The sequence below is a fragment of the Zonotrichia leucophrys genome, chromosome 23 (assembly GCF_028769735.1).
Source record: "Zonotrichia leucophrys gambelii isolate GWCS_2022_RI chromosome 23, RI_Zleu_2.0, whole genome shotgun sequence".
In the NCBI taxonomy this organism is placed as follows: domain Eukaryota; kingdom Metazoa; phylum Chordata; class Aves; order Passeriformes; family Passerellidae; genus Zonotrichia; species Zonotrichia leucophrys.
In genome coordinates this window covers 6413984-6430409 of record NC_088192.1, presented here as the reverse complement: position 1 = coordinate 6430409, position 16426 = coordinate 6413984, and the positions used below count along the sequence as shown (strand labels likewise).

The 16426-nt window shown below is 60.6% G+C and overlaps 1 protein-coding gene across 2 annotated transcripts in view; it reads right to left on the bottom strand.

The window, feature by feature from the left end:
- SDC3 (syndecan 3) overlaps window positions 1–12025 on the bottom strand; it is a 47172-nt gene extending 35147 nt beyond the window's left edge. For both annotated transcript variants that reach the window (XR_010442651.1, XM_064731335.1), the window contains exon 1: window positions 11809–12025. Coding sequence is in view for 1 of the 2 variants with exons in the window: in XM_064731335.1 (XP_064587405.1) it covers window positions 11809–11898 (90 nt within the window). In the remaining variant the exon portion in view is untranslated. The remainder of the gene's footprint in view (window positions 1–11808) is intronic.
- Window positions 12026–16426: the final 4401 nt, after the last annotated feature.

The following is a 16426-nucleotide window of genomic DNA, read 5'->3' as shown; positions in this document are numbered from 1 at the left end:
TTTTTGCAAATGTTAAAATGGATTTTATATGCATTGTGTTAAATAACTTTGCTATAAAGATACAGTTTTTACTTCTGTTGTTCATGAAGCTCAGTGCAAGAGCTGCTATCAGTGTGCTGTGTTAAAATGCCTGCAGGGATGGGATAACACCCAATGCACACAGGATGAGCACACCTGGACACATCTGCCACCAGCAGCACTCACCGGCTGAAGGCAGTGAGGGCCAGGGCCCAGAGCTGCAGGGGATGAGAATGGACTGAAACCACAGCCAAGGAATTCACATGCTCTAAAAAGGACCCGAGGAGGGGCTGTGTAAAGTAGTTCCTGGAAAATGTAAACTGGTTTATGGATTTGCACAAGGGTCTATGAATATGCAACAGGCTGATGTAATTAAAAGGTATTTAGGGGCTATCCCTGAAGATAACAGTGTGCTCTTGGCTCAGTGCCACAATGCACCTGGCCCTAATCACCTTTTCTCTGTGTGGTCCTTGTCTCCTCTTGTCCTTTATTAAACTTTGCAAATTTTCACAGGAGAGCGAATGTGGTTTTCACATTCCCAAAGCAAACAGAGCCAATTCCTGAGCCCAAAACACCTGACCCCTCATTTTCAAGTCCAGCCAGGTTCACCTTCATTCCCACCAGCTCAGTTCTTCTCTTCCTTGTCAAACCCTTCCCTACAGGTCAGCAGCACCAGGACAATGGGTCCCTGCAGGTCCCTGCAGCCATCACCCCCCAGCACCCTTCAGCTGCTTCTCCCAGCCCTGCTTTTCCTCCCTGGATTTCCCCTCCAGGAATTCTCATTCCTCTTTTCCCTACCAGCTCTGAGCTGTGCCAGACGAGCCCCAGTTCCCAAAACCTTGGGGCAGGCAGAGCCCAAATCCACACCCAGCCCTGGATCCTGATCCTCCTCCTCACTCCTGAGCTGGCTCTGCTCCTCGTTCAGCTTCCAAACTTTGCCAGAGAGAAAAAAACAATGAAAAATCACCAAAGCCCTGATTTTTATGCAGGGAAGTGCAAAGCTTGAGCAGGCGAGGGTGACCTTCCTGCCCTGCTGCCCTCTGGAGAAGCAGCGGATTTTTCCTCTGGAAGATCCTGGGTCACACAAAGCAGCAGCAGAATTCCCCTGCTCCTCGGGGTTTGGCTGTTTTCCCTCACCTCCCACCCCATCCTCACCCTGGGTGAGGAGCAGGATGGGATAAACCCCACTGAGGCACGGGGAAGTTCAGATTTGGTGTTTCCCTAATTAGGAGCCAGCAGAGGCAGGCAGGAAGCACCGACCCCGCTCCAAAACCTCGAAAGGAGAAGGAACCCAATTAACTTCTCACTGCCCTCTGGGCTGAGGTCAGAACTGAGCCTGGGACGTGTTTGGAGAGCCACAAGGTTGGGTCTGAGGGGGTTCCGAGCTTGTTCCATCCCCAGATGGATTTGGGGAGCCCAGCCCTGAGCTGTGACTCCAACTGAGGACAGGGAAATGCTGGGGAAACACACGAGCTGTGCATGTGGAGTTTGGCTTTTTCTTTCTTTTTTTTTTTCCCTCTCCTCTAATTGCTGCTGCTATTTTAACAGAGCCAGGCATTTCCTTGACGATTCACAAGGCCTATAAATGTTTGATGTCCCTTTCCCTCCACGCTCAGGCAGCAACTTCTGCTGGGCACTGGGGGAAGAAAGGCCCGGACTGGAGCTGCGGGATGGGACAGCGGCTGCAGGGGGAGCATCCAGGCCCGGATCCACATGGAAAAGCTCCATCACACCCCTGTGCTCTTGTCCTCTCCTCCCCCCAGTTCCTAGAAGGAGATCCCACTGCCCAGCCTCCGTGCAATATGGCTTTGTGCTGCAGGAGCCTAAATATAGAGCCTAAACCCTCCGGGGGCTTTGCTGCGCTCCGAGGTATTTATAGCTGCAGGCAAACTCCGGCTGGAGCGTTGGGAGCAGCTGGAATTGCGCTGAGGAGGGATCCAGCCCTGCCTGCAGAAGGGATTTGGGGTTTTGGGGTGCCAGCCCCGATCCTGCTGCTCCCTGACTGAGGCAGGAACGTGTGGGAATCCCACCTGTGCCGGGGGCTGGGGACAGATTTGGGGTTTTAAGGCCGAACCCAGAGAAAAGAGGATGAGGCTGAGAGGCTCAGGGCCAGCCCAGCTGCTGCTCTGCGGCTCCTCACAAAAATCCAAGCACCAAAAGAATTGCTCCAAATCCAGTTGGACCAAAATAAATTTCTGGGAACGGGGAATTCACCCCTTGGAGCAACCAAAGTGGAGCAGGAAGGATGAAATGGCCCCTTCCTGCCAGCCCTCAGTGTCCAGTCCAGCTCCTCTCCCATCCCTGCTCCTCACACCCTGATCTGACCCAGCCCATGGGGAAAACTGGGCTGGAAGGATGGGATGGGATGGGATGGGATGGGATGGGATGGGATGGGATGGGATGGGATGGGATGGGATGGGATGGGATGGGATGGGATGGGATGGGATGGGATGGGATGGGATGGGATGGGATGGGATGGGATGGGGAGGCCCACAGGCAGCAGCCACTCCCCCATCCAGGGGTGGGTGCAGGGATGGGAACAGGCTGGGAGCCATCTCTCCATCCCAATCCCACTCCCCTTCCTGCCCTGGAACCCCTGGCAGCATCAGCAGCTGCCTGGCTGGGCCTTGGGAATGTTTTCATCCAGGAGTTCCAGCACTGGGATCACAGAGTCATCTCTGAGCTGGCGAGAGCAACTGGAGCGCGATCAGAAGGAAAATCAGCAGGAAAATCCCTCACTCAGGTTTCTGTGACTCCCCTGCCTCTGGGATGGCCCCAGGCAGACCCTCAGCCTCACCCCAGGCTGGTGGAACCAGCAGCCAAAAAACTCCTTGGGAAAAAAAATCCCCAAACCCTCACAGAAATGAAGGATTTTTACCAAATCTTGGTCAGAACCTGCACAGAAGAGCCCACAGGAATGCTCCTCCCAGATCCCTTCCCAGCACAGCTCCCAGGTGCTGCAGGGCTGGAAGCAGCTCCCTGAGCAGGCAGCCCCAAAATGTCCCAGTTCAGCCCCAAAAAGTCCCAGTTCAGCCCCAAAATCCTGTGGTGGGTGGGAGAGAGGGTCTGGAGCTGCTGCTCCCTGCAGCCCCATCCAGGAGTTCCCATCTCCTCTTGGATCCCTATGGACACAGGACCTCCCTGTGGGGGACAATGTCCCCTCCCTGCCCACCCAGCCATGCCGCCCTCGATGGATTCCCTCTCTCCTTCCTCCTCCTCCTGGCTGCTGAAGAGCTCTTGCCATGGAAAATAAAGGGATTCAGGATGCTCCAAATCCAGGATCTGCTCCCATCCCAGCACCCCAGCCACAGATGCCACCAGCACCTTCCCACTGCACCCCTGGGCATCGCCCCGGTGGCTTTAGGGACATCTGTGGGACACTTGGGGACACCCTGCCAGGGCCTGGCCATGCAGAGGTGGAGGAGGATTAATTAATCCCAATTATTATAAGTAATTAATCCAAATTAAAGGCAGGAGGGCAAAGGGGAGAACCAGCTGAGCCACCCCAATTCCAGCACTGGGAACACCCCAAAATCCAGGGGGTCCTGCCCAGCCCTGGGCCCCCAGTGCTGCAGGAACTGTCCCAGGGCCATGGGGCAATCCTGGGATCCAAGGTCACAGGGGGATCCCAGGATCCAGAGCCACCCCAGGATCCAGGGGAGCCCATCCCAGCTCCCACCTGCACCAGTTCATGATTGACAGTTTAGGAGAAATGGCTCCTCCAGGGAAAACAAACCCAAGGAATTTGGCGGCTCTGGGATTTCAGACCCTGGGTGTACCAGTGGAACGGGATTCCCAAATCCCAGAGGAGCTGGGGGGATGAAGAGGCACCTTGGGCACTAAACCCCGCCCAGTTCATCCCAGTTCCCTGAATGGGATCCCATTCCCAGTTCTCAAGTTCTGATGAACCCCCAGTATCCCCATCAGTGCTCTCTCTGATTAACACCAGGGTAATTAACACCTGTCAGCACAGAGGGCATGACCTGCTGCCACTGGGAGATAATTAGAGCTTAATTAGTGCTCATCAGAGCCCCCACATGCAGCCCGGGCTGGGGGCACCGAGCTGGGCAGGAAATGGGAATTGGAATAATCCTGGATTATTTCTGGAGGAGGAGGTGACAAAGCCCAAAATCACCCCAAAAGGGAATCTCACCCTCAGAGCTGCCTCCAGGGGTTCCAGCTGCCTAAAATCCCCCATTCCATCCCCTAATCCCTGGCAGCTCCAGGATTTCCCTCTGAGCTGTATTCGGGGCTTTGGAGCAGTCCAGGCCACCCCCGGTCCTGTCCCAGCTCCAGCAGATCCCCACCCCTCCCTCACCTGGCGCTGCAGCCCGAGGGAGAGGGGAAAGGAAAACCTGGTTGATGCCATTCCCCAAAAACCCTCCAAAATTGGGAAAAAATTACATTATCCCATTTTTCCTGCTTGATTTTCATTGGGTGCATGGAGAAACTGCAGAGACACAAGGGCCGTTCCCAGCACTTGGAAAAGTTGTGAGGAGCCCAAGTTTGCATTAAAAAAGCTGGGAATGGTGGATTAACACCAAGTTTGGGGAAGCAAAGCTCCCTGTGTGCTCCAAGACCTGCTGTCTCTGCAGGGACACAAACAGCGATTTTCTGTTCCCTTCCAGCTTAACTTGCAGAAATGAGAAATAAATAAGATTTTTTTTCTCTCTTAAATGCCTGCTTTGGCCCCACACTCCCACTCCCCTGCCCCAAACCACAGCTCTGCGTTGGATTTTTGACATTTGCTGCCTGAGTTTCCCTCCCAAACCCCCAAAGGCTCAGCCAGGCCCCCCTTCCCTCAGCAGCTCCTGAACCAGCTCTATTCCCCTCCTCCTCCTCCTCCTCCAGAAAACATCACTTTTGGCAAACAAAGTGTTTTGCCAACAAGTTGTGCTCCGTGCTGCCTGGGAGATGAGGCTTTTCCCAGTTTTCCCAGCTTTTCCCAGTTCTCCCTGGCTCCAGCCTCCTCCTCCCCACTCCAGGTCCCCCTTTGGGGCTGCAGCCAGGGGGGATTTGCACCCAGGCTCCCCCACATTGAGTTTTTCCCTCCTTTTTTTCCTAAAATAATCCAAATTTCTCGCCCAGCTGGGGCAGCAGCAGCAGCCCTGAGGTTGCTGCTGTTATTTTTATCTCCAAAGAAAGAGTTTGAGCCGTGGCCAAGCTGTGCTGAGCGGGGAGGGAGAGGCTTTTGTGCGGCCACAGAGATGAAAACACAGCCGGGCTCGCGGGCAGGGCAGAGGGAACGTCCCAGCCCATCCCAGTCCATCCCAGTCTGCCCCTGCACATCCCAGCATGTCCCAGCCCATCCCAGCACATCCCAGTCCATCCCTGTCTGCCCCAGCACATCCCAGTCCGCCCCAGCACATCCCAGTCCATTTGAGCATGTCCCACCACATCCAAGTCCATCCCAGCACGTCCCAGTCCATCCCAATCCATCCCAGTCCATTCCAGCACATCCCAGCATGTCCCAGTTCTTCCCAGCACATCCCAGTCCATCCCAGTCTGTCCCAGTCCATCCAAGCACATCCCAGTCTGTGCCCAGCACATCCCAGTCCAGCCCAATCCATCCCAACTCATCCCAGTCCTTCCCAGCATGTCCCAGTCCATCCCAGCACGTCCCAGTCCAGCCCAGGCCATCCCAACCTGTCCCAGCACATCCCAGTCCAGCCTGGAGGGAGCTGGGAGCTGCTCTGGGATGCTGATGTGGAAAACGAGGTTTGGATCCCCCCAGATCGGTGCTGTCCCCTCAGCAGAGCCACACTCGGGTTCAATGCTGCCTCAACCAGCCCAGAATTAACTTTTTGTGAGTCAATTTCATTAAAAATCCTTAAAAGAACCAGCTCTAAAAATGCTTTCGCCTCCCCACAGCCTCATCCCGTTCCTTCCTGACCCCACAAGGCCCCAGAACAGAGTTTGGGGGGCAGGTGCTGCCCCCAGGAGCCTCCCCAGCCTGGATCCGGCCACGTCCCTCCCTCCCGGCTGCAATTCCCGTCCTGGAGCTGCTCACGGAGAGCTCTGCACGAGAGCTCGGCTTAAATGTCAAATTAATTAATGGGGAGAGAGGGAGGAGCGGCCGCGCAAAGCTCCCGGCTCCGGGGGAGGGGAGGGACCGCTGGACCCTGCCCGGGGCTGGGAGGGAACTGAGAACGGCACAGGACGGGGAAAACTGGGAATGGCTCAAAATAGGGGTGGGAAACTGGGAATGGCTCAAAACATGAGCTAGAATTGGCACAAAACTCAGGTAGAAAAGTGGGAATAGCACAGAACAGGGGGAAACTGGCTCAAAACACGGGGGAAAACTGGGAATGGTTCAAAGCACGAGCTGGCACAAAACTCAAGTGGGAAAGCTGGGAATGGCACAGAACAGGGGAAAACTGGGGATGGCACAAAACAAGGGGGGAAACTGGGAATGGCCCAAAACACGGGTAGGAAACTGGGAATGGCACAAAATATGTGCGGGAAAGATGGGAATGGCACAAAACACAGATGGAAACCTGGGAACAGCACAAAACACGGGTGGGAAACTGCGAATGGTTCAAAACACGCATGAGAAACATGGGAATGGCACAAAACATGAGTGGAAAAGCTCTGAATGGCACAAAACTCAGGTGGAAAACTGGGAATGGTACAAAACACGGTGGAAAATTGGGAATGGCATAAAACAAGGGGGGAAACTGGGAATGGCACAAAACAGGTGGAAAATTGGGAATGGCATAAAACACGGGTGGGAAACAGGGAATGGTTCAAAACACATGCTGGGATTGGCACAAAACTCAGGTGGAAAATTGGGAATGGCACAGAACAGGGGGAAACTGGGAATGGCTCAAAACACGGGCTGGGATTGGCACAAAACTCAGGTAGAAAACTGGGAATGGCACAGAACAAGGGGAAAACTGGGAATGGTTCAAAACTCAGGTGGAAAACTGGGAATGGCTCAAAATAGGGGTGGGAAACTGGGAATGGCACAAAACTCAGGTGGGAAAGCTGGAAATGGCACAAAACAAGGGAAAGTGGGGAATGGTTCAAAACACAAGCTGGGATTGGTACAAAACTCAGGTGGGAAAGCTGGGAAGGGCACAAAACACATGTGGGAAAGATGGGAATGGTACAAAATATGGGTGGGAAAGCTAGGAATCTCACAAATCCCAAGTAGAAAACTGGGAATGGCACAAAACTTGGCTGGAAAACAGGGAACGATACAAAGTATGAGTGGGGAAATGGAAATAGCACAAAACATTGGGAATTATACAAAACCAGGGGGAGAAGTCGGGAATGGCACAAAACTCAGGTGGAAAATCGGGAATGGCACAAAAAACACGTGGGAAAGATTGGGTGGCTCAAAACACGTGTGGAAACCTGGGAATGGCACAAACCATGGGTGGGAAAGCTGGGAATGGCACAAACAAGAGGTGAAATTTGGGAATAGCACAAAATAGAGGGAGAAGCCGGGAAACAGCACAGAGCACGGGGAAGGCTCCACTCCTCCCTCCAGAGCCGGGCGGCGGCTCCGGAGCCCGGCAGGGACCGGGGAGGCCCAGGGGACACCGGGCAGGGCCGCGGCCCCTTCCTGAGGAGAAACCCTTCTGCAGCAGCTCCAAGGGAGCCTCGGGCTGGCTGGGGAGGATGAGGAGGGCGGGGAGGATGCAGGGAGCACATCCCTGCACTCCCAGGAGAGCCCAGCCACATTCCCAGGGCTCCAAATCCCCGCTCCCCATCTCCCGAGCCCAGAGAGCGCCGGGACCGAGGCTCCAGGGGCAGAACAGAGGCAAAACCCACCCAGAACCGGGCGGGAGGCGAGGCTGGGACCGGCCCCAGCTCCGGGAGAGCCGGGAGGGGCCGGGACACGGGCACAGAACCCACCAGAGCCGGGACACGGGCACAGAACCCACCGGGGCCGGGACACGGGCACAGAACCCACCGGGGCCGGGACACGGGCACAGAACCCACCGGGGCCGGGACACGGGCACAGAACCCACCGGGGCCGGGACACAGAACCCACCGGGGCCGGGACACAGGCACGGAACGCATTGGAGCTGGGACACGGGCACAGAACCCACGGGCCGGGACACAGGCATAGAACCCACGGGGCCGGGACACAGCACGAACGCATGGAGCTGGGACACGGGCAACGAACCCACTGAGCAGGGACACGGGCACAGAACCCACCGGGGCCGGGACACGGGCACGGAACCCACCCGAGCCGGGTAAGAGGCCTCCGAGGGCTCGGGAAGGGAGCAGTGCCCGGCTCCCAGAGCCCCGCCGGGCCCGGCAGGGTTTGGTACCCGGCTCACGTTCCCGGCCCGGCATTCCCCAGCCCCCGCTGCCGTCTCCCGGGGCTGCCGCACATCTCCCGAGGGAAAGGAGCCCTGGGGACAGCCGGGGACGGCACTGCCACTGCTCCCAGGCCGGAGCAGGAGGTGACAGTGGCCAGAGGACGCTGCACCCCTTCGGGACCCATTCCTTTATTTATTGATACATTTTTTTCCTCACTTTCTCCATGAAAGAGGAAGGAGCTGAGGTAGAGCACGGCTGGACTGGGAGAGCTGGGCTGACCCTACAAACGGGGCTGGGCTGGACCCTGTGTGACTCCAGCTCACACCAGGGAGCTCCAACCCACCCCTGGGGCCGGGCTGAGCCCTGCAAACCCATGGCACCAAACCCCAGAGCACCCCCAAAGCTCAGCAGAGACCCTTCCCCATGGCCCCAAGGCCAGGCTGGAAACCAGGGAGCTGCCGAGGCCATAACACAGAAAACACCACAGGAATGAGGGTGACCTGTGACCCCCCCAGCCCTGGTGGGACCCGGAGCTGTGGGAGCCGAACCCCCCCAGATCCCTGCAGGGCAGGGGCTGCTTCACCCCAAAACCCTGCAGGGCCTCTCTGGGGCTGTGTCCCTCATTACCCCTCTGGATCGAGCCAGGGGAAGAGCCGGGGGTGTTGAAGGGAGCAAGGGAAGCTCTTTCACAGTGAAACAACCCCAGAGTAAATCCAGAGCATCCCCCAAATCTCCTGCACGGGGAGCCAGGACCTGGTCAGCCCCAGAGGCACCCCAGAAATGCTCCAGGCTCCTGGGAAAGGTTAGGAGCAATCAACGCTCTCGGTAATTAAAGGTGATGAGTTGATCCCTAAGCTGAGCTCCGACAGCAGCCAGAGCCACAACAAAGCATCCTGATCCCACCTTGGGGACCTCAGAGCAGGGGGGCACTCAGGGCTGGCTGCACCCACCCCCTGCATGGAGGGGAGCCTCTCCTGGGGATCTGGGGGGTCCCACGGGGGCTGAGCCCGTCCCTACCCCGGGAATGGCTGATGCAGGAGCCTGGGTGTCCCTTGTCCCCTCTCCCCAAGGTCCGTATCCAACTCCAAAGGGATGAGGCAGGACCAGGGAGGAGCCTTGGGAAATCACAGCCAAACCCAAACCTGTCCCCGGAACTGTTGGGAAAACCCCTCTGGCAGGGATGGAGCCCGCCAGGAGGAGCAGCCCCTGTCCCCCGGCTCTCCCACGCTGGCACGTAAAGGGTTACAGGGACTGATCCCGAGGGGATCCATCCCAGCTTCCCCAAAGGCCGGGCCGGGAGGGGTCACGGACTGCCGGAGATCAAAGGGAGGCATCGAGTCCCTGGAGGTGTCACAGCCGCGCCCTGACCCTGTCCCCGTCCCTGTCCCCGCTCCCCTGGGACGGGCACAGGGCCCCGGGATCTCACGGGAGCTGGGCTCGCTCATCGCGGCTTCTTCGAGCAGCCAGGACCGCTCCGGGCGCTGCTCCAGGGAGAGGTTCCCTGGCAGGGCCCAGGATCCGGCACTGGGGGAGCAGGAATCCCCAAATCCATCCGATCCCACCGTGAGGGATGTGTCGGAGCTGTGCCAAGCCCCCGCTTCCCTCCCGGTGGCCCAGGGGAGGAGCTGAGTGTGTCCAAGGAGAACGAAGGACTGAAGAGGGAAGAGAGAGGGAGAGGGGAGGCCTCGATCCCATCCAGGTAGAGGCAGCAGCTCCTCCGGCCCTGGGGAGCATCCGACATCCCATCACCTCCGGCCCGGCGCTGACCAGCCCCACAGCCTCCCCTAAAGGGCCAAATGCCGCCGGTAACGCCAATAGCCTCATCCAGCAACCAGCAACTCCCCAAAAGCAGAAGGGGAAAAGCTCATTTAGGGGGGATGAGCGCCCCAGAGCAGCCCCCACATCCCCAGGGTCGCTGGGACACCGGCACAGCCTCACTCACCGCTCAGCACCCCGGGCACCGGGCACGGAGGGAGCTCCCGGCGGAGCAGAGCCTTCCCCGGATCCATGGCAGGGGGAATTTCAGATAAAGTGCCCTTGGATCCGTGTAAATTCGCCAGAGGCTTTGGAGGAGAGTCTCAGGTCCCCTCAGAGACGCCGAAGTTGTATCTCTGCTCCAGAGGGGCAGCGCTGCTGCTGGGAGAGCCGGGGGAACGGCCCTGGTGCAGAAATGGGGGAGCCAGCCCGGGGCACCCCCAAACCAGAGCCCCGGGAGGAGGGGGATGAGCTCCGGGCGGTTCAATGCAGCAGCCAGGCCCTGGGGCTTCTTCCCCTCTTCAAGAGAGGAGGATGATGAGGAGGAGCAGCCTTCCTCCCCACCACCCTCTCCCGTTGCTCCTGGGCTGGGAGGAAAAGCATCCTCGGGCTCCTTCCCGGAGAGCATCCCCCAAAAAGCAGCGCCCCAATCCCCCGAAGTCCAAGGCCGGGCTCGGGGCACGGAGCAGGCGGGGCAGGGAGGTTCCCGTGGATCCCTCGGTTCCGTGGATCCCAGAGGGAGCAGCAGCTTTGGAAGTGCCACGAGCACCCCCGGCCCCTTCTCCTCCGACCTCCGGAGGGGGAAGAGCGGGCGCTGCCTGCGGAGCCCGGGCTGCTTCTGCCGCCCCCCGCCCCACCGGGCTGGGGATGCCCGAGGGGAGGGGAGCGGAGGGGAAGGACGGGGGGAACAAGATCCCGCTGCCCCCGAGCAGCAGCAGCAAGGGGGGTTCCTCCCTCTCCGCCCCTCGGGGTGGTTTTTAAGGCGTGTTTCGCTACGACCTTCAAACGGCAGCTGCCCGCAGCCCCCTCCCCGCGGCCGCCACCCTGCCCGGCACCACCCGGGGGGTGGCAGGGGAGGGGACAGCCCCGGGGACAGCGCCTGCTGGGCTCGGGGGGCTCTGCGGGCACCGAGGGGCGGCCGTGGGGCAGGGTGCGGGGAGCGGAGCCCCTCGGGAGCTGGGGGACTGCACCGGCCGGGTCCCGGTTCCCGGGGGTGCCGCCCCCCACCCGCTGCCGCTGCCAGAGCCCGCACGGTGCCGGTGCCCCTTGGTACCGCTGCGGGCCCCACGCCCCCCGCCCGCTGCCGATCCCCGCACGGTACCGAGGCCGGTTCCGGACCGGTGCCGCTGCCTGAGGCCGGCTCGTGCACGGTACCGGTGCCACCGCACACACCCCCGTTCCACCGCACACACCCCCGTTCTCCGCGGTACCGATCTACGCGCGATGCCGGGGCCGGTCCCACCCCCCTGCCCACGGCGGCTCATCCGCGGGGCCGGTGCCGCCCGCTGCCGGTTCCCGTTGCCCCTCCCGGTTCCGGACCCTGGTGCCGGTCCCCGCTGACCCCTCCCGGTGCCGGTCCCCGCTGACCCCTCCCGGTGCCGGTGCCGGTCCCCGCTGACCCCCGCCCTGCACGGGTCCCCGCCGCCCCCTCCCGGTGCCGATCCCTCCCCTCACCCCCCGCTCGGTGCCGGTCCCCGCGGCCCCCCAGGCGGTGCCGGTGTCCCCCGGCCGTGCCCCCGCCGGTGCCCCCGCACTCACCAGCGCGGCGCGGGCGCTGAGCAGCAGCAGCAGCAGCAGCGGGAGGCTCCGCAGCCCCCGGGGCGCCGGCGGCGGCACCTCCCCGGGCATCTTCCTGCCGCAAGGACGCTGCCGGCGGCGGCGGGAGGCGGCGGCGGGGGCGGGGAAGGGCCTTTGTTGCCGCCGCCCGCGGGAGGCGGGCGGTGGGTGCGGGCGCTGGGTGCGGGGCCGCCGCCGCCGCCGCACCGCCCTCCCGGCCCCGCCGCGCCCCCCCCGCGCCGCCGCCGCCCCGCCCCGGCCCCGCACGGCCCCGCACGGCTCGGCCCGGGGACAGCGGGAGGGGACGGGGGAGGAGCCTGGGGGGGACCGAGGGGGGCTGGGGGGGATTGAAGGGTCCTGGGTGGGAGCCTGGGGGGACTTGGGACAGATGGGGGGAGGAGGGGACCCGGACACATGGGAGGGGTCTGGGGCAGACTGGGGGACACTGGGGTAGATGGGGGGACCTTGGGGGACAGATGGAGGTGGGGGTCGGGGAAAACTGGGTGGGCCCTGGGGTGGATGGGGAGGAGCGTGGGGGACATGTGGGGGCAGGCTGAGGAGCCAGGGATAGATGGGGGTGATGTGGGGTGGATGAAGGAGACCATGGGAACATCTGGGAGGGGTCTGGGGCAGACTGGAGGACTTTGGGACAGCGCAAGAGGGTACACTGGGGAGATTGGGGTCGATTATGTGGGGCGTGGATTATAGGGGGGGACCCTGATGGGAAGGGGGTACCTGGAGCAGACAGGAGGGTGAGCAGGGACAGATGGGGAGGGATGTGGGGCAGATGGAAGGGGCTGGGGCAGATGGGGCGTTCTGGGATGGATGAAGGAGTGCACTGGGGCAAACTGGGGGCAGCCCGGGGTGTGAGGGGGATCAGGGGCAGATCGGGGAGATCCAGGGGCAGGTGGGAAGGTCTGGGGGCAGCTGGGGGCACTCAGGATTAGATGGGGGGAGCCCAAGGTGATGTTTGGGACATCTGGGGGGTACCCAGGGATGGATGGGAGGGAGAAACCTTCGGACATTCCGGGAGTCACTCCAGGGCCAACAGCTGAACCAGCCTCAGTTTCCCCGCTCAGAACCCGGGATGGCGGTGGGATCAGAGGGCGGGACAGCGACGGTGACATCCCCACACCTGCCGGACCATGACGGTGACACTCCCACACCTGCCGGCTGTCTCGGGAGTGGCTCCGTTCTGAACTCGGGGGTTTGGTCACCCGTGAGGGTGGTGAAACTGCGGGTGAGGTGGGATGGGAATGAGCCACTTCCACACGTGGAATTCCTCCTTTCCTGTCAGAGGCCTAAGAATATACTCAGACTCTCCTAAACCTCCTCATTTACCCCCAAAATACAGCCCGGAGGGGCTCAGGGTGGTAGGGAGGTTACTGGGGCAAAGGAGGGAAAATCAACAAAATTCAGCCAATAATGGAGCTGAACCCTCTGGGGCTGGCAGAGCCGGGACTCGGCTCCCCACAAATCCCCCCGAGGATCCTCCCACTGCCCCGGGACTGGGAACTCAGGGAACACCCGGGGGGGAGTGAGAAACATCGGGGGGCTCTGGGGGCCCCCACCTGAGTGACTCCGTTGGGTTTTAATTGTCCTGTAATTAGCAAAATCCAAATTAATTTTTTTAAAGTGCATTTATAGAAGGAGTGAGAAGTGGGAAGAGGAGGGGGCAAAACCCAGGGAAAGTTGGGGAGGGGTCCCCGGGGCTGAGGGTGAAAAGGGGACCTGGGGACATCCCAGGGACACTGGGGGGTCCCAGAGTGGGGGGATCCCCGGCACAGTGGGGTGGCCCGGGAGCACGGGGGTCCCAGAGAGGGGGTCCGGGGGTGTCCCTGGGGCCATGGGAGGACAGGGAACAGGAGGTGGCTTTGGGGTGGGGGTGTGCCGGGGACACCGGGGGGGCTCAGGGATAGTGGGGACACCGAGCCGGGGGTGTCACAAGGCAGGGGGGTCCCGGGGACACAGGTGGGTCTCATGCAGGGGGGATTATGGAGCAGGGGGCCACCGATGCTGGGGTGTTCCATGGACGGGGTCCTGGTGCCGGGGTGTCCCCAGGCAGGGGGCCCCTGTTCCGAGATGTCCCCAGGCAGGGAGGTGTTCCCGGGCAGGGTCGCTGTCCCCACACGGGCTCTGCTATCACCACACGGGCTCCGCTGTCCCCACAGAGGGTCCCGGTGCCGGGTGTCCCCACACGGGCTCCGCTGTCCCCACACGGGCTCCGCTGTCCCCACATGGGCTCAGGCCCCGCCCGGCCCGGGCCCGTTGCTGGGCCTGCACCGCCCCGCCGTGGCCGCCGCCACCCCTGCAGGGACTGGGCCAGGCCCGCAGGGTCCCCGCGGGTCCCCAGCGAGCTGTGGCACCCCAGGGGTGGCCTCTGAAGGGTGGCGGGACTTTGTGGGACCCCACAGGAGGAGCTGGGGGCGGGCGGGGGGCGCCGCCAGCGGGGCCTTGTCCCCCCGCGGCCGCGGTGACAGCGGCAGCTCAGTCCCCTCGTGTCCCCTCGGGTCTGGGCAGTGCGATGGGACAGGGGGTGGCACAGGGGATCCCGGCTGAGGGGACAGGTCCCGGTTGGGGTGACAGGTCTGGCTGAGGGGACAGATCCAGCTGAGGGGACAGGTCCCTTCACATCCCTTGTCCAGCCGCAATCACCAGCCGTGCTCTGGAGGGACGAGGCAAGGCCAGCACGGAGTCCCTGTGCCCTTCCCGGCCATGTCCCCTCTGTCCCCCGGCAGGGCCAGCACAGAGCCCCCGTGTCCTTCCCGGCCGTGTCCCCTGTGTGCCCCGGCAGGGCCAGCAGCTCCGATCCCATTCCCGAACTCCTCGGGGTGGGAATGGTGCCAGGGCTGGCCCCGGACCCGCAGGAGTCTGGGGAACAAATACAGAGCCTGGGCACGCTCCCCTTCCTCTGCAGACGGAATGGAACGCTCAGTGCTGAATTAAACATAAAAAATAGATTTATCTCCCTGCTTTTCACTGTGTTTGTCCCCAGACTTGCGGCTGACTGAGCTCCACAGGCACCATCAGATGAATGAGGTGGTGAAGAGCTCTAAAAAAGAGCTCTAAAACCCCAAAGTTCGAGTGCCTGTGGCCCTGGTGGCCAGGCTGGGGCACGGGGTGGCCTCAAACGCTGGGCAGAAACTGAGTGAAAACCCCAATCTGCTGAATTTAACACCAAGGGGGTGGGAAAAAGTCAGTTCCATCATAGGGTCCTCTATCAGTCCTGGTGTGGGAACAGGCAATCCCAGTGGGGGGATCCCAGATCAATCCCAGTGTGGGAACAGATTGATCCCCGTGTGGGAAAAGATCAATTCCAGTACAGGATCCCATATCAATCCCAGAACAGGAACAGATCAATCCCAGTATGTGATCCCAGGTCATCTCTAGAGTGGGGTTCCAGATCAATCTCAGTGTGGGGTCTCAGGAGTGCTGGCCCTGCTGAGATGTGGGAATGGGACATGGGAAGAGTCTGGGCTTCAAACCCAGCCTTTCCACGTGCTAAGCCAAAATAAGTAATTTCCTGTAAAATGGGCGTTTTCTTGCCCTCCATCACTTGGCCACATGTGACCCTGCCTCCACAAGTTCCCAGACTCATCAGCATTCCCCAAATGTCCCTCTGGAAAAGGGATTTTAAATGCAGCAAAGGGCAGCAAAGGGATAGGGAAGGTCCTGGATGCTGCAAATGGGGGAAACTGGTGGGAAGGAGAGGCTGATTTGGGGTTCTGTTCACACAGGGAAAGAAATGGGGAGCTGGATCTTCCTAAATAAGGAATTGGGGGAATAAGGGAGACAAGGACATCATGGGGGCAGCAGGGGTGAGCGTGGGTAGTGCCATCAGCTCCATGGAGCAGCCTGGAGAAGCACCAGGGAAAGAATTCCTTCCCAAGATCCCATCCAGCCCTGCCCTTCCTCTGGCACTGGCAGCCATTCCCTGGCTCCTGTCCCTCCATCCTTGTCCCCAGTCCCTCTGCAGCTCTCCTGGAGCCCCTTCAGGCCCTGCAAGGGCTCTGAGCTCTCCCTGGAGCCTTCTCCTCTCCAGGGCAGCACCCCCAGCTCTCCCAGCCTGGCTCCAGCCCTGCAGCAGCTCCATGGGTCCCTCTGGGCTCTCTCCAACAGCTCCAGGTCCCTGATTTTGGGGTCCCAGGGCTGGGGCAGCTCTGCAGGTGAGGTCTCAGAAGAATCCCCCACCCCTGCGCCCATGGAGCCTGTTCAGGATGGGCTCCCAGTCCTGCACTTTAAAATCATCTCTGGGTGTTTCCTCCCCAAAAACACCAGCTCAGCTCCCTCCTTCAGCACATCAGACTTGCAAAGACAGAAATAAAGCCATGAAAAATGTCCCTTTTCCCTGCTCTCCATCCCAGCCCTCCTGAACAGCTCCAAGCTTTCACTGTGTCCTGCCATTGTATTGGAGCTCCAATTCCATGAACAGCACAGCTCCAATCCTTCCTCGTGTCCTGGTCCCACAGTAAAGCTCCAAACTCAAATTCAACATTCCATAACAATCACAGCTCCAAGCCTTCACTGTGTGCTGCTCCTAACTCCAACATTCCATGAAAAACACAGCCCCAACTCTTTCCTTTGCCCCTGGTTTGAGGCT